The sequence below is a fragment of the Salmo trutta genome, chromosome 21 (genome assembly GCF_901001165.1).
Source record: "Salmo trutta chromosome 21, fSalTru1.1, whole genome shotgun sequence".
Classification (NCBI taxonomy): Eukaryota; Metazoa; Chordata; class Actinopteri; order Salmoniformes; family Salmonidae; genus Salmo; species Salmo trutta.
In genome coordinates this window covers 23,748,820-23,767,344 of record NC_042977.1, presented here as the reverse complement: position 1 = coordinate 23,767,344, position 18,525 = coordinate 23,748,820, and the positions used below count along the sequence as shown (strand labels likewise).

The following is an 18,525-nucleotide window of genomic DNA, read 5'->3' as shown; positions in this document are numbered from 1 at the left end:
CCTTATGGTCGGATGCCGAGCAGTTCCCATACCAGGTGGTGATACAACTGGTCAGGATGCTCTCCCAGTGCTGCCAAAGGTGCTTCAACAAACTACTGAGTAAAGGGTCTGAATACTTATGTAAATGTGATTTTTCCGTTTTTACATTTGCAAAAATGTCTAAATACCTGTTTTTGCTTTGTAATTATGAGGAATTGTGTGTAGATTTAATACATTTCATAATAAGGCTGTAACATAACAAAATGTGAAAAAAGTCAAGGGGTCTGAATACTTTCCAAATGCGCTGTATATTCTGAAGATTATTTCATATTTTTTGCTCATATAATTTAAGGCAGGGCCATAAGTAAATAGGTAAAATGGGATATGACTAAATTAATATGGGTGATTTTTCCACAAATAGACAGGTATTTACCTTTCCATGGCAACAAGTTCTAACTTTCTATTAAAATGTATTGTAGTGAGATCGTTTCTGTCTTTCGGGATATTAGTACTGAGTATGTCCACTTCACCATCAGACTATTTTATTGGTAAACTACACAATATCGATCAAATACTTAATATGGTACACTTATCATAGTTAAGTTGTTATCCAGAGAGGTTAGATCAATTATCTCTATCCTCTATGAGGCTGTGCAGGGACCCAAATTACGAATGAAAAAGAAAACATGTAGTCAGTGTACAATGACAACCTTTGTTTTTAAGCCCCGTATTTCTAACCCCTTGATATTATTGTTTGATCAAATTGGAATAGATAACATCTCGATGGCCATAATAAATAGATATGCTAACAGTGGACAACCTTGCCTCACTCCCCTTGACAGTACTGCCTGAGAAGTAGGGGGTTACTATTCTCCAAAATGAAAATGGTCCAGGCATTTTATATAAATTCTAGTCATACTTTATCAAAGGCCTTTTCAAAATCAGCTATGAATACTATGACACAGTCTTTGACACAGGCCACACCCTCCCTCCAGTACTAGGCCTACAATATATCTGCCTCTCATTAATCACAGAGAACAGCTTCTACCCCCGAAGCCATAAGACTGCTAAACAGTTAAACAAATGGCTACCCGGACAATTTGCATTGCCCCCCTTGCACTGGCTCTATGCACACTCACTGGACTCTACCCACCCACTTACACATACTACACTGATACTCCAATACACACATACACACACTACATATGCTCACACACACCAAACACACACACACACACACACCAAACACACACACACACACACACACACACACACACACACACACACACACACACACACACACATAGTAACGTCCCACATACACACTCAGGCACACACACACACAGTTTCACACTCTTTCACACTCTTCACCTACGCTGCGGCTACTCTGTTTTTTATCTATCCTGATTGCCTAGTCACTTTTACCCCTACCTACATGGATATTCTGTCACGCCCTGACCTTAGAGATCTTATTTATTCTCTATGTTTGGTTAGGTCAGGGTGTGACTCGGGTGGGAATATCTATGTTTTCTATTTCTTTGTTTTTGAGCCGAGTGTGGTTCCCAATCAGAGGCAGCTGTCTATCGTTGTCTCTGATTGGGAATCATACTTAGGCAGCCTGTTTTCCACCTGAGTTTTGTGGGAGGTTATTTTCTGTTTAGCGTATGTGCCTGACGGAACTGTACGTTTTCGTTTTTCCCTTTTGTTATTTTGGTTGAGTGTTTCTTGAAAATAAATAATCACGAGCACTTACCACACTGCGCTTTGGTCCACTTCTTCACCTTCAGACGACTGTTACATATATTGCCTCAATTACCTTAACTACCTCATACACCTGCATATTGACTAGGTATTAGAACTCCTTGTATATAGCCTCATTATTGTTATTTTATTGTGTTACTATTTCCTTTTTTATTTAGCAAAATTATCTTACTTTTTAACTCTACATTGTTGGGAAAGGGCTCGCAAGTAAGCATTTCACAGTAAAGTCTACACCTGTTGTATTCACTGCATGTGACAAATACAATTTGATTTGATTTGGATGGATCAGCAGAGGGAGGAGGGGAGTGAACCATTGTACCGCTGCACTGATCTACACTGAGGGTCAGGAGGGTCAGGACTCTGGCATGATGAGGCCAATGCCCCACAGCACAGCTGAGTACTACATCACATCACTGTTTTCTGTTTCCATCCATTTCACTTATTATTGCTCACAGCAAACAGACTCGCTGCTTGACTGATCTTCTTTTTACGGGGCAGCGAATGACTTATGAAAGCGTAATTAGAGTTTAGTGTTTTGGGACTGTTTATCAGAAATTCTAAATAGGCCAGAGGTCATTGTATTACACAACATTATGGAAGATTGTTGCATTGTTTAAACTGCTGTAATGAGGTCATCCTAAAAATGACACACAACATTGAAGTTAGCTATGCTTTTTGGAGTGAATACATTAATGACGACGCAGTGAAGACGTGTGGCTCCGGAGGAGGCTAAGCAAAGCTACTTCTACCTCTGGTGGATTGAGCTATCGATTCCAAATTCATATTCTCTTCTATCACTCAGTTCAGTTGAGCAATAATGGAAAAGGGTGATACAAAATGCAGGTGTCATGAAGACTGAGTAGAAAATCAATTGTCTATTTAATGCAGCTGAGCTACTGTATGAAAGTTGAAAGTGTAGGTTTTGTCAAAGAATGTTTGAAGTCAAAATTGTTGGTTCTATTTCTGTGGGGCATTCTGGAAAGGCAAGGTCATTTATGTGTTCTCTCTGACTGAAAATATCTGTCAGTCAGTGAACAACTCTGTTAACAAGAGGAAGTGACAGGATTGACAGGCTCACATGCAACCATCTGACTACTAGCTCCTGTACAGTATTTCTCTGGCACAAACTTCGAAACCATTTGCATTAGGTACAGCTGAAGTCGGAATTTACATACACCTTAGCCAAATACATTTAAACTCATGTTCTATAGGATTGAGGTCAGGGCTTTGTGATGGCCACTCCAATACCTTGATTTTGTTCTCCTTAAGCCATTTTGCCACAACTTTGGAAGTATGCTTGGGTTCATTGTCCAGTTGGAAGACCCATTTGCAACCAAGCTTTAACTTCCTGACTGATGTCTTGAGATGTTGCTTCAATATATCCACATAATTTTCCTGCTTCATGATGCCATCTATTTTGTGAAGTGCACCAGTCCCTCCTGCAGCAAAGCACCCCCACAACATGATGCTGCCACCCCGTGCTTCACGGTTGAGATGGTGTTCTTCGGCTTGCAAGCCTCCCCCTTTTTCCTCCAAACATAACGATGGTCATTATGGCCAAACAGTTCTATTTTTGTTTAATTAGACCAGAGGAAATTTCTCCAAAAAGTATGATCTTTGTCCCCATGTGCAGTTGCAAACCACAGTCTGGCTTTTATTTGGCGGTTTTGGAGCAGTGGCTTCTTCCTTGCTGAGCGGCCTTTCAGGTTATGTCGATACAGGACTTGTTTTACTGTGGATATAGATATGTTTGTACCTGTTCCCTCCAGCATCTTCACAAGGCCCTTTGCTGTTGTTCTCAGATTGATTTGCACTTTTTGCACCAAAGTAGGTTCATCTCTAGGAGACAGAACTGAGCAGTATGACGGCTTGCGTGGTCCCATGGAGTTTATACTTACGTACTATTGTCTGTACAGATGAACGTGGTACCTTGAAGCATTTGGAAATTGCTTCCAAGGATGAACCAGACTTGTGGAGGTCTACAATTGTGTTTCTGAGGTCTTGGCTGATTTATTTTGATTTTCCTATGATGTCAAGCAAAGAGGCACTAAGTTTGAATGTAGGCCTTGAAATACATCCACAGGTACACCCCCAATTGACTCAAATGATGTCAATTAGCCTATCAAAAGCTTCTAAAGCCATTACATAATTTTCTGGAATTTTCCAAGCTGTTTTAAGGCACAGTCAACTTAGTGTATGTTAACATCTGACCCACTGGATTTGTGTTATACAGTGAATTATTAGTTAAATAATCTGTCTGTAAACAATTGTTGGAAAAATTACTTGTCACGCACAAAGTAGATGTCCTAACCGACTTGCCAAAACTATAGTTTGTTAACAAGAAATTTGTTGAGTGGTTGAAAAACGAGTTTTAATGACTCCAACCTAAGTGTATGTAAACTTCCGACTTCAAAAGCATATTTGTTTTCGGGGGTTAAAAACAATTGTGAAAACCTTTAAGTCATGCATAATCATTTTCCAATGTGAGACATTTTAGCAAAGTGGTGGAGTCATAATGACTAGAATTTTGAATGATAGTGATGTTAAGGCAACTCATCATGTGAATGCAGCTGCTTTGTTTTTACATTTTCACATCGTCAAATACCTAATTTAAATTCCATAGTCTCATTATTTTCATAGTAGGAGAAAATGGGGCCACAAAAGCATATCCTGATTTTTCTACTTTGATAATATGAAACACTTACAATGCAGGCCACCCTATGAGTCCTGAATAAGTGCTGGTAATTGAATGGCCTCTTTTTGCATTCCGCAACCTCTCCCACACGCGCCTCTGTTATTTTACCTCTAATTGCAAAGAAATAAGCAATTTTAGCTCCAGCAGGTTTTGCTGAAAATGAGGTGGAGTATAGGTAGTAGAGGCTCTTTTTCGTTTCACTTGTGAGATGACAGATGTCTATAGCAATAGGAGGAATCAGTACTGGCGCACCGGGATATGGGGAGGGGTGGGAGGGGGAGAAACTGTGTTACGCCAGTGGGAAGCAGCAGCCTTTTTCAGAGAACTAGCTGTGAATCCAGGCTAGTGTGATTCAGATATTGCTTCAGCTTCAGTTAATGTGACTTTTGACAAATGAATGCTGTTACACAGCAAGCCATCACCAACTTTATAGCTACTATTTGAAGCACAGAGGGGCTGCAAGAGGTGTTTGACTACTGTTTTGTAGGGCAAGATCTGTGGATTCAGCTGCTATTGCATGGAGAATATTGCTATTATCTGTAAAAACATCATTCTTGGAAATATTTGGCAGATACGCAGGCTTAGATATCCCCAAAGAACCAAATGCAGACTGAGACAACTTCTTACCATAACCTCTGTGAATATTCGACCTGTCACCAAATGAATATAGTTGATTCAGAGCTCGTTTTGATATTTCAACCTGCGTGTCCTGATCGTGTCTGGTGTGGATAGACAAAATCAACATGCAAGCGGACTCGCGCCTGCCCGTTCTAGTCAGCATATTAGGCTAATGCTTGTCTCATATAACCAAATATCCACCCATATATCCAATCTTCGAAACAACAATGGCAAAAAGTATAAAGGTAAATAATTCTCTCAGAGGAGCTACTGTATGTTTTCCTGTTGTTCCCTTTCTCTCACCTAAAGAGCAGTCGTCTCCAGCAAAGCCCTCTTGGCAGGCACAGAAGCCCTCCTTACAGATGCCCTTCTGACTGCAGTTGTTGGCGCAGTAGGCCAGAGAGCAGTCTTCTCCCACGTATCCCGGGCGACACTGGCAGGTCCCATTGGTGCACAGGCCCTGGTCAGAGCAGTCGTTGATGCAGCGACCAAGCGTACAGTCCTCTCCAGTGAAATTCTCCTCACATATACACTCCCCGTCTATGCACAGCCCTCGACCGGAGCAGTCCGCCGGGCAGCGGGGCTCCGAGCAGTTGTCCCCTCCGAAGTCGCGGTCACAGACACACTCGCCCTCCATACACTCTCCCTGTCCGGAGCAGTCGTCTGGGCAGCGAGGCTCAGAGCAGTTCTTGCCCGTCCAACCGTACTCACACACACAGCCACACAGGTCCATGTTGAAGCTGCCATGGCCACTGCACTGGGGGATGAAGTCCAGGCGACCTAGAGGAAGAAAGAAAGACTCAATATCACATCATTAAATATACTGTATGGTTTACTAATGCTAACATCGTCTGTTGCAACAATGTATATTTTTTAAAAATGCAACAGTGTAACATTGTAAAATAAACCTATGAACCTTAGAAACGCTGTATAACTTTGTTCTCAAGCTGTGTCCACACCCATTGTATGCAGTGATCATAATATAGTGGCTATATCTAGAAAAGCCAATGTTCCAAAGGATGTGCCTAAAATAGTGTATAAGATTTTCAGACAAAGGGTTTTGTAGTGATTCCTATGTTGAAGATGCAAAAAAGATTTGTTGGTTTGATTTGTTTTTTTTGTTGATGTGCACTTGATTTCTTCCAGTTATCAATAAGCATGCATCTATTAAAAAACTGCCCAGCAAACAGGAGATGTCCTGTGGACTTTCGGTGATGTTCCTATAAGGTCCCTTTAGGGTTTTGGCGCGACGTTATCCCACTGACGTTCTTAAACATTCTAAGAACGTTGCTTGATGGTCCCAAGGGAATGTTCCCTCGGGGACCTTTGTCTAGTTCCCTGTAAGTTACCAGGACTTCGCTGAAGACCCTGTCATGACCATGTCAGGACCTTAATAATTAGGACATTTTCAATACATTAATTTGACTAGTCTTTTGGATGTCACGTAATGGTCCCACATGATGGTCCGAAGGGAACATTCTCTGGGGGACCTTTTTATAGTTCCCTTTTTGTCCCGGGGACCTTTTTAAGACATTTATTTGGACGATGTGTGATGGTCCCCTGAACATTCTTGTGATTTTGTCAGATCCCGGTTGTCCCAGGGACATCCCCAAAGATGTTTTTACGATGTTCTTTGGACTTTGTGTCATGGTCCCCCGAAGGTCCCCTGAGCGTTCTTGGGATATTGTGTCATGGTCCCCTGGAGGTTTTTGTCACCTGATGGTCCCATGTGTTCCAAACTATTATAAGTAAAGTAATGGTATGGGGGTTTTAAGGTAAGTGGTACACTCTTTCATCAATAACAACATTTTACATAATCACTTAATACTGCCTTTTAAATATGACCCCACCTGGGATTCATAAAATATCTTTGCGACCATCAGGTGACGTCCCTGGGACAAACCGGAAAATAGACAAAAACATCCAGGGGACCATGACACAACGTCCTAAGGAATGTTCAGGGAACCATGACACAACATCACAAGAAAGTCCTAAAAATGTAATTGAGGTCATCCCCAGGACAAATTAATTAGACAAAACCTCCAGTGGACCATGACACAACGTTCCAAGAACCTTCAGGGGACCATGACACAGCATCCTATGAAAATCCCGGGGCCAATAATTTCCCGGGGCCAATAAGGAACAAGACAAAAACTTCAGGGGACCATGACAAAGGTCTGACAACTTTAGGTGACCCTTTTGTGATGTCCCAGGAACATCCTAATGACTCATTATTGTTTGCAGGGTGACTGTTAACTGTTAAGGCCCCCTGGATAGATGAGGAATTAAAAAACGGTTTTGTTGAGAGAAATGAGGCAAAGGGAGTGGAAAATACGCCAGGCTGCACATCTGATTAGCAGACATATAGTACATTTAGAAATGATGTGACTAAACTGAACAAAAAGAACAAGAAATTGTATTATGAAACTGAGATGATATAAAGTATGATGGAAAAAAGCTTTGGAGTACTTTAAAGGACATTATGGGGACAAAGACTAATTGAACTCCACCTTTAATTGAATGAGATGGAAATATTATTGTGTTAAAAATACAAAATTGTCGGTATAATAAACCTACATAGCTCTGACAGACATACTTACCCCACAAGACATGCCACCAGGGGTGTTTTCACAGTCATCAAGTCCAAAACAAATTTAAGGCAACACACAGTATGTCATAGTCGTGGTTACATGGACCTCCCATTTCAAATTACATAAGCAAACAGCTGAATTTGCAAACTTTTTTTTTAAACTACACCTCACGGCATGACATGAGGTGTCTCCGCTATCTGACCTAAATAACTTGTATATATAGCCTATGTCAACTGATATGTATGTAAAGTACCAGTTAAAAGTTTGGACACACCAACTCATTCAAGAGTTTTTCTTTATTTTAGCTATTTTCTACATTGTATAATAATTGTGATGACATTAAAACTATGAAATAACACATATGGAATCATATAGTAACCAAAAAAGTGTTAAACAATGTTATATGTGATATTCTTCCAAGTAGCCACCATTTGCCATGATGACAGCTTTGCACTCTCTTGGAATTCTCTCAACCAGCTTCACCTGGAATGCTTTTCCAACAGTCTTGAAGGAGTTCCCACATATGCTGAGCACTTGTTGGCTGCTTTTCCTTCACTCTACGGTCCAACTCATCCCAAACCATGTCAATTGGGTTGAGGTTGGGTGATTGTGGAGGCCAGGTCATCTGATGCAGCACTCCATCACTCTCCTTGCTAAAATAGCCTTTACACAGCCTGTAAAAAGCAAATGAAAGTCCCACTAAGAGCAAACCAGATAGGAAGGTGTATTGCTGCAAAATGCTGTGGTTGCCATGCTGGTTAAGTGTGCCTTGAATTCTAAATAAATCACAGACAGTGTCAGCAGCAAAGCACCCCCACACCATCACATGTCCTCCTCCATCTTTCACGGTGGGAACCACACATGCGGAGATCATCAGTTCAAATCAGTTCACATTTGGACTCTTCAGACCAAGGAGAGATTTCCACTGGTCTAATGTCCATTGCTCGTGTTTCTTGGCCCAAGCAATTCTCTTCTTATTATTGGTGTCCTTTAGTAGTGATTTCTTTGCAGCAATTTGACCAAGAAGGCCTGATTCACACAGTCTTCTCTGAACAGTTGACTATTCTGTTACTTGATGTGTCTGTTATTTGAACTCTGTGAAGCATTTATTTGAGCTGCAATCTGAGGTGCAGTTAACTCTAATGAACTTATCCTCTGCAGCAGAGGTAACGCTGGGTCTTCCTTTCCTGTGAGAGACAGTTTCATCATAGCACTTGATGGGTTTTACGATTGCACTTGAAGAAACTTAAAAAGCTCTTGACATTTTACGAATTGCCTGACCTTCATGTCTTAAAGTAATGATGGACTGTTGTTTCTCTTTGCATATTTGAGCTATTCTTGCCATAATATGGACTTGGTCTTTTACCAAATAGGACTGTCTTCTGTATACCACCCCTACCTTGTCGCAACACAACTGACAGGCTCAAATGCATTAAGAAGGAAATAAATTCCCCAAATGAACTTTTAACAAGGCACACCTGTTAATTGAAATGCATTCCAGGTGACTACCTCATGCAGCTGGTTGAGAGAATGCTAAGAGTGTGCAAAGCTGTTATCAAGGCGAAGGGTGGCTACTTTGAAGAATCTCAAATATAAAATATATTTTGACTTTTTGGTTACTACATGATTTCATATGTGTTATTTCATAATGTTGATGTCTTCACTGTTATTCTACAATTAAGAAAAACCCTGAAATTAGTAGGTGTCCAAACTTTTGACTGGTACTGTATGCAAGCATTAAATTGATATACTGTATGTGACTGAATGTAGGCATATAGTATAGGTCTCTCTGTCTTAGTATTTTGTGATTACAGGACCTTTTAATTTCTATATTCTTATTTTAAATTAATGTATCTCTGTCCTTCAGCTGTTCTTGTCTATTGTTGTTGTCTATTGTGTCATGTTTTATGTGTTGTGTGGACCTCAGGAAAAGTAGCCGCTGCTTTTGGAACAAATAAAAAAAAAAACAGGCTTTATATCCTTGTGCTATCTACTTGAACCAAGATGCTCAGTAACTGAATAAATGAAAACCTAACATTCCACATTGGCCTCAAAGTAGCCTATGACCAGGGTACAGTAACTCTAATAATAGTGTCAAGCTGTACTACTATTCCCTACTTACCCATGGCTGAACTCTCCTCACAGCCACAGTTGCCAGAGCTGCACTGGACTCTGAGCAGCGACACCTCTCTCTCCAGCATCTCGATGCGGGTGGCCAGCTGCTGCATGGCGTTGGCTGCGGGACAGGCGCAGGCCTGTTTGGGGATGTTGATGCGGTGGGTGAAGGTGACCTGGCTGTCTGTGTCCACTGTCTGCTCTGTGAACTCTGTGGGGTCCTCCCCACCCCCACTGGACATTGCTCCCCTGGAGGCCTGACTGGGTGGAGGCGCTGCTGATTCAAGATCCACAGAGCACAGAGACTCCAGGGGAACATTGATGTTGTACACATGGTTGAAGACCATGGGCTGCTCCTTGATTGTCTGGTTGTTAAGTGGGCTGGTGGGGCCACCTGGAGGGGCCTGTCGTCTGACCCTGGTGGTCCGGACCAGCTTCTGCTCCTCACCGGATAAGGATGGAGCAGCCTGGGACCCCAGAAGGAGTAAAGCCAGAGCCAGGCCCAGCAGCCAACCACGTGCAGGCGCCATGGTAAAACACCACGGCGTTAGACCCATGGGTAGGGCTCTCCTGACACCACCGTAACTTCCAGCAGACTTCTGATAGGATCTATAGAGGAGAGAGAGAAACAGTGGTGGTAGTTGAGCAGTGGGTTGGCGAAATGGAAAATAGAATTTGATCTATTGTGAAAGAATAATTGCCTTGGAAAAATAACTGGATGCTTATGGGACGTTTCGAATCCTTAAATATACGTATTTCTGCACACAACACCAAATATTTGATCTTTCTCACAGGGGAGGGATGTTGAAATATTGAGCACATAGAACATGTTGATATGGATTCAATAGAGCCTGGCTGTAGTGATTTTTCCTTCCACTGTAATCCTCTCTCTCCAGCAACTGGGCTTGAGGACAGAAACAAACTACAGAATGAATCACATTGAGGGACTGGTTCCTGTCTAGAAAAGCCTGTGGTCAGAAAGTGATTATCTGCGATTACATTTTTCCATCTCTGTCAGACTAGACGGAGGGATTTTCTCAAAGCTCAATCAGCAGAATAAAAATGTGAGACGTACACTATACGACACACGCTTAGTATCAGTTCATGGAGAAAAAATGACTTTGTATGAGGACACAAATCAGGACAGTATGTAAGGTTATGTCTCAAAGATTTATCTGTAGGAGGTCAAACACAGCATGCCAAGAAGCCTACAGAGGCTGAATACATGCTGCCTTTTCAAAAGTTTGTATCTGATACTGAAAATTGTCTTGTTATTTTTTTGTTGTTGTCGAAAGCCCCTTTGTGAAGTGAAAGGGAAGTCGACCTTTCATGTTATTTCCTTGTTTTGTATCACAAATCAGGGCAATTCCCCTAGACTACATCTTTGAAACCAACCACAGGTATGACCTTTGGTTCTTTGTCTTTACTACTAATCTTTTAAGGTTACTTATGACCACGCTACAACCTCAAGGTGAGAGCACACAACAGATGTGGTGCATGTGTGCTGATGCTGAACTGAAATGGTCATTATACAACTAAAGAGGTGTGTAAGTCACTCCAGGGATTTGAGAGGCGGGAGATCCTGCATGTTCAAATACACTGTGTGACGTACTGTAACATATCAGGCTCGCCTGCTATACCTTTATATATGGCTTTGGTCTTGGGAAGGGGTACGTTATTAAACCTTCCCCCCCCCACCCGCAGAGAAGGGGGAAATGTTCCCACCTCTCCTCATGCGGAAAGATCCCGTTTGACACGATGCAAGCCATTTAACCAGCAAATCCACCAAATAAATGAGAACCAGAAAGATGAGAAAGAAATCAAATGGACAAACCCAACTGGAACATTATTTTCACACCCATTAAGTAGTGCAGGGTCCCTTTGATTAAAGTGAAAACGTGGTACATGCAGTCCTAAAGTCAAAATGACATATTCAATTAATGGCCCGGAATGGCTCTCTGACTCACTCTTAGCCACACACACAGGGACTTGTATAATGGTCTTGCTCCTCTATGCCACAGCAACTGAGATACACCAACATGCCCCCATTGCCCTGCGCTCCACCTCAGGAATCAGGGGCATTGAGACTATGGGCTGCATTTGTTGAAGTTGGATAGAGATTCGATATTCATAGGACGTTTTCCTCAGGCCTTTAGGTTTCTGCAATTGCAGTGGGGCCACAGTGTTTGGAGACAGATGTGTTTTATCAAGGCCTGTTGTCAGGCCTCAATTAGGACGCCTCTCAATTAGAAGCGACAAAGAGGAGGATGAGGATTAAAGGCTCGGGGGCAACAGCAACGACTATTTCAATTTACTGTTCAAGGGCAGGGTGTTTTAACACACATTTCCGCCCTGGATGTACTTACTGGTCATCCTCCTGACTTGACCGTATTGAGAACTGACGGCGTAGAGGCTCACAATCCGTCCATTGGGCCGCCTACCGCTGGACGGGTGGAAGTGAGGAGGCATTATGGGAGTTGGGAGCACGTTGACAAGTCATGAAATTAGTTTGGGGCTACTATGGCACATTGCCATTTTAAGCTATACCCTGTAATGACTAGTAGTAAAAAAGTGAGTAGTGTACCTGCTAAGGTAGATGACCAGAGAACAATAGTGTCCGTTTTATTGAAACTAGTCATTTTCTTGGGAAATTGAATGTGAATTGGTTCTCCCGGGCTGACCCCTTGCTAGCTGGCATGATCAAAAACTCACTGAGGCATAAAGCAATTCTGTTCAAAGTTGATGATCATGAACCGTAGAAAACTGGCTGCCAGAAACAATATAAAACATTTACGAATTGTACTTTACATAATACACATTTGGGTATACCCCTCTGACAAAACCCTCTGACAGGACAATCAGTAAGCATCGGCAGCTTTGGGATGCCATTGACAAGCATTGGACAGAAATCAATAAGGGTCTATTTCTGAACATGATGTGAGCAGGCAGATAATTCAGAAAGAAAGCCATTTCAATTTCATTGTACACCCAAAAGCATGCCTAAAAGCCTGTTCTAAAAAGAGTTGTAAAACCTTGGGTTTTGATCTTAGCCATATACATTCCCCCTTAACTTCTGTTCTTTCAGAGACTATAGTCATAAAGCTGAATATCCCTTCCATCCAAAGCTTTCTTTTTATGGCTCAGGCTGGAGATGATTCAAGAGAAGATATGAAATATGCTCCAATTATGCACAGAATCAGGTTTTGTCTTAATGATGTAGAGGGAGAGAGGTTTAAAAAGATGACTTTTCTCATAAAGTTGCAGTGAAGACAGTGAAGAGGGATGACTAGAGAGAGTCTATACAGTAGAGGACTTCACTTCCACTGGAGATAAATTCTCCACTCCTCACCACATATCATAGAGGAACAAAAGCTGAGTATCATCACAGGCAATAATGAAAACACAAATGTTGTCACACCATTCCAATAACAAATATACTGAGCCTCCCTTTATATCAACAGCATTTGTTTTCACCTTGGTATTAACATAACATTACCATCAAGCCGAACCATGCAATAACTCCTGTCTGTTGATGGCCAACTGCACCTTTCACCTTAATTCTCACAGAGAACAGATAGTAGACTGGCTGGCTTGATTGAAATGTCACAACGAGGAGCATGTATGACAAAAGCTCATGTGGAATAACATGTCTGGACATTTGAAAATGGAGAATTCCGTTAGTTGTTGTTATACCTGTGTAACAGTGTATTAACAGTGACATTTCACATGTAGCGCCATTGTTCTCATAAGTGTTTATATAGGATGAATATTTATGATGCAAATGGAAACTTACATCAGTGTCTGTTCGATAGTAAATATAATCAAAACCCTGAGCTGTGTTTGTGTTTTATGTGAAATTGGCCTATTACTCTGACTCTTGAGTGTATTTACTGTCTAATGAGCTCATCAATGAGGGTCGTACAGTAGGATAAAAAGACAGTGTAGGTTTAAGATGCTGAAAGCTACACGGTGTTACTGCTTAGAGTAGGTCAAAAAATACATGAACCTTTCCCTAACATAACACACAATCCTATTTTTCTGCTAAGCATTCAATCTGTAGATGGCCTACTCATGCGGTATTAAGGAGATAGCGGATGTGTTGCAGTAGCATACTTTCAGTGTTTAATGATGAGTGACATTCTGAATGACCTGCAGTAAGTTTTTATATTAGACAAAAAGGCACAACGATGGATTGCTCTCAAATTCAGGCACAGCACACTTCAAGCATTCAGGTTTTAAGGAATGCGAAGGCTGGGATACATCACAACGCCAGGACCAGATCATTGTTAGAAATAAATAATGTTACTAGGCTACCTCTAATCAACCTCAAAGAAAGGTAAATCATTCCTTGAGGAGTTAATATTTCATCTGACAGCTGTTGGGAAGAGAGGTTTTTCAAAAAATGTTCTATTCAACACTTTGCTCTCATTTCGATCTACTTTCATTTCTGATTCAGCTGACATTACCCTGAGTGGTTCTTAAAGAGGGGTTACACAAGCTATTACACCACATGCTGCATTATATATGAGAGCACCATTGATGTTCCTAACCTCCCATATGCCATGCTAGATCACAGTGTCTCCCAGTGCCCTCAGGGAAAAGCATCCTTGTTGTAACTCTGAGGCGACGCTCTGCATATCTTTATAAACTCAACTTATCTGAGTGGAACAGAGGCCTAAAGCCTTTTATCTTCTCCATTCTCCTCCCTACTCCTCACTTCTCCTCCCTACTCCTCCCTACTCCTCACTTCTCCCTTCTCCTCTCTATTCCTCCCAGTACTGAACATTGTGTTTATATACTGTATGTCCCCTTGAGGACTTTCTCTCTACAAAGACAAGTGAGCCTTGGGGGACTAGTGACTACCTGGATCCGTCAGTAGGTCAAACTTCCTGTTAAACATACTGTACTAGGGCGTTCCAGAATAATCTACAGTACATTAACTGTCAGTGTCACTTCATACCCAATGTCCTGTGTCATAATGAAAAAGGTGTGGGGCAAAGCACCAGAGGGATGCTGGGATTCTGCTGCTCCCTATTCTCCTAGATTCTGTTTAACTCCGTCTTTCTCTTGAAATCTCTCTAGCTGTCCTCCTTTATTTCACACAGTATATCGGTCCAGACCAGAACAGCTGAATAAAGAGGTGTGTGTCTGTGTGTACGGTGCTGAATCGCTGATGGAGCTGGGTGAGCTGGGTTGCTACAGAGCTCGGGCAGGCTCTAGCTAGCCGCACCACAGAGAGGCACAGACAGGCCCAGCCAGGCCCTGGGAAGTGAATTGGTAACCCCTATTTGTACAGGTTAATGTGCAAACATCCCGACATGCACACTGTACCAATAGCCAGCCTCCACAGGCGCTCTGCCCCTCTCTACCTTGTAAATCTCTGTATTGCAACATTCCGATTCAATTATCATTACTCCAGTAGCACTTGGCAAATTGCCTTGTCTTTCAGGATCATTGGCCACTACTCATTTTCAGAACCTGCGACCTAAAAGGTTTGAAGATCTCCATTTCTCCTCAGTCCTTTTTCACATAAGGACGCGTACCATGACTACCTGATCACATTGTTTAAGAAATAAATAGAGTTTAACAAAGTCATATTTGGAGATGTTTCTTCTCTGCAAATTACAAGGGAAATGCAATATTTCTGAATAAAATAAGTACCCTGTCAGTCCTCAATAGCCTCAATAGTGCAGAGTGAGCAAGAAGTCACATTCTGGCTTATATTGCAATGAAAGAAACATGCAATCTGCTAAAATATGCTATCTGCAAGAATGTTACCTAGTGCTTTGATAAAAGGTAGACAAGATAAAGATCAAGAACATAATTCTGAGCTGCTATCATTGTTCCTATCTGTCTGAGGAGAGGCTGTGGGACCAGCTGCTGCAGCAGATACAGAGGGCTCAGGGGGTACAACATGAATAATGACCAACCAAATGGTTCCCTGTTTAATGGAGGGACAGTAAAGCATAACACAGCCTGGATCCCAAATGGCACCCTATTTAGTGCAGGGCCCATAGTATATAGGGAATAGGGTGCCATTTGGGACGCAGGCACAGTCCATTTAAATGCTGCTGAAGACTCACTTTGTTCATGCCGCTATGATTCAGGAGAATTTCATTTCATATTTCTCCCACCAGTCAGAGGCTGCAGGCATGCTGGGCACCATGGTGACGGTCTGCTTTTAAAGGAACTACTTCTCTTGTGATCTATTGTTTCAGACCATATATTTAAAATATGTCAAAATATATGTCTCAGTATTGTTTTCCATTCATGCAAATGTTGTTGTGAGGAACATTTGTTTTGTCCAAGTTTAAAATAACACATTTCTGTGGAAATATTGATGCAAAGATATTCAATGTGTGACCCACAAGGTGTCTTTCGAGAGGATGCATGTTCTTTAACTCAAGGACTGAGTTCTGTCCCTTGGGTCCTGCAGCAGTATTGCTGTCATTAAAGCATTTGGGAATCCCTATAAGCCAATGACTGCTAATGATTCAGACACGATTTCATTCCAATGAACCCATGTTTTCGTAACTGCTTTTTCTTTGCTAACCTGACAGTGAATCCCACTTATGCAAAGCATCAAATAATCTGTCAGCGCTGTGGCTTTCTTCCCTCTTAGGATACAGCACTGTTCTGTTCCAAACAACCAGCCTTTTGAAACAGTCTTGTCTCCGTCACCCTCTCTCGCAACTCATTTTCTCCTTTCATCTCCCTCTTTCAGAAGAGACTGTTTTTTGTGGGCCAGAACTGACAGTTATTGTTCTGCCTTTCATGAAAATATAAGAAATGTCTTCTCTCTGCCTTTGTGCAACGAGAAAGAGTCAGAGATGAAGGCAGGATGAAATGACGGAGCAACAGAACACAAGAACATAATACCACAAGGTGTCAGAGAAATGATGAAATAACTACCGGAATCATGACGGGATAGATGTTTTCTTGTTGGTGCCTGTTTGAGTTAGATGCCAAACCAGAGGAAGACATCAATCCTTTTACCTGGTTAGGATTTCATTCAACCATAAAAAAAAGAAAGGTTTCTACACACATCACAGTGATACAGTGATTTTGTTTGGACGGTGCAACATGGTATTTTGAGGGTCTAAGGACGATATCAAAGTACAAGCCTCCAGTATGCATCCTCCACTACTGTTTATGCCTCTTATCTTCCACTCTGGTAAATGGAAATCTGTCCGTGAGAGGTTTTCAGAATCACCTTGTAAAGATCAACTGAAGATAAGTTACCTGTCAACTCAGATATATGGAAAAATAACACACTGCAAGGAGAAGAGAAAATAGGATGTGTAAATATGCTCAGAGACACGTTGAACATTGAGCTGACTGTCATAAATATCAAACACCTCAACACAAGATTGTTAACAACTAAATAATGGACATTGCTAGCATTTGCTGACTCATAAAGCTTTGTTTCATCTTGACTTTCACCTAGTAAGATTTGACTGGTTATGATTAATACGATATTTTGATATTCCTATACAAGTTTGGAAACAGGCCTTTTGATGCAGTGTAGAAAGTGGAAAGTGTAGAAAGTGAAACTAATCCATTCCCAATCATCCATTATTGATCAAGCCAGGGTTACTTTGGGGTATATTGGGTTAGATTGATAATGAATCACCACTTTCTGTACCAGGGGCATTAAATCCTTCCCAAAATATCTCCAGGTCTAACTCATTAACAGGCAGCCACCTGTTAGACCACTAGGTCTCGTCTACCTTATCCTGGGAGGACAACTCATCAGCCTAAGGGGCTGTGTGTGTGTGTGTGTGTGTGTGTGTGTGTGTGTGTGTGTGTGTGTGTGTGTGTGTGTGTGTGTGTGTGTGTGTGTGTGTGTGTGTGTTACTGTCACCACCGTACGTAGTCATGCCTGAAGCCTTCATTATGATGGGGCCACTAATCCCCATTGGTTAGAAATCAGAGATCAAAGGCTTCCAGTGGCTGGTACTTCACCTCCATCTCATGTCTGCTGCTCCACCACAATAACAACAGTTCCTCTAAGTATTTCAGTAAGACATTAAAGATGCAATATCCCAGAGGGATCTAGACTAGAGTCTCTGATCCCACCATCGCCCGCCAGACATAAAAATCCTCATCTACTATTGTGTGGAAAGAATACATGAATCTCTACAGAATGATATTACGGACTCACTGCTAAGCCCTGGCTGTATCTTTGTGATCACGAGTAAAAATATGAAGTGTTGCCGAGTCAGTCAGACAATTACTCTTGGTCTCTTGAGCCCCACAATGCTCTGCAGCATGCAACAAGGGAAAACTCACTTTTTCAACCAGTTGAGGAAATTGGAGGTTTAATTGAAGATGATAGAAAACTGGTCACTAAATGCTTTATCAAAAGATGTATACTAGTACAGTATCTTTATAACAAACCAGTACTCTTTTGCTTTAATCCCATTTCAGTATACCTGAGGGATGCACTTCAAAAGCAATACATGTCAACACAATATGCATGCTGAAGTACAAACCATGAATAATGAATAATAAAGCATATCTTTATGGTTGATGTTGTCTTACCTTGAGCGTAAGCAGTGGTCCTCTTGTGTCTAATCCTGCACCTATCAACACACAGAGAGAGGTGTTATAGGCGAACACACACACCCTGGCCATGAGCTCTCTGTCAGTCGTGGTATAGAACATACACACCACACCAACACTCTGCTGCAGGGATACACAAAGTAGCGAGCAGGATGCTTGTCTCAACATGAGAAGAGAAACCATCCTCATTTGCTTTCCTCG

At 41.7% G+C, this 18,525-nt stretch overlaps 1 protein-coding gene across 3 annotated transcripts in view; it reads right to left on the bottom strand.

The window, feature by feature from the left end:
- LOC115156994 (tenascin-R) overlaps nucleotides 1-18,525 on the bottom strand; it is a 136,564-nt gene that overhangs the window by 51,252 nt on the left and 66,787 nt on the right. For 2 of the 3 annotated variants that reach the window (XM_029704820.1, XM_029704822.1), the window contains exons 2-4: nucleotides 18,304-18,344; nucleotides 9,767-10,368; nucleotides 5,357-5,833 (exon numbers count right to left, since the gene is read on the bottom strand). In XM_029704820.1, the coding sequence (XP_029560680.1) occupies nucleotides 5,357-5,833; nucleotides 9,767-10,316 (1,027 nt within the window). In that variant the 5' untranslated portion in view covers nucleotides 10,317-10,368; nucleotides 18,304-18,344. The remainder of the gene's footprint in view (nucleotides 1-5,356; nucleotides 5,834-9,766; nucleotides 10,369-18,303; nucleotides 18,345-18,525) is intronic. The other variant, XM_029704821.1, reaches the window with a different exon arrangement.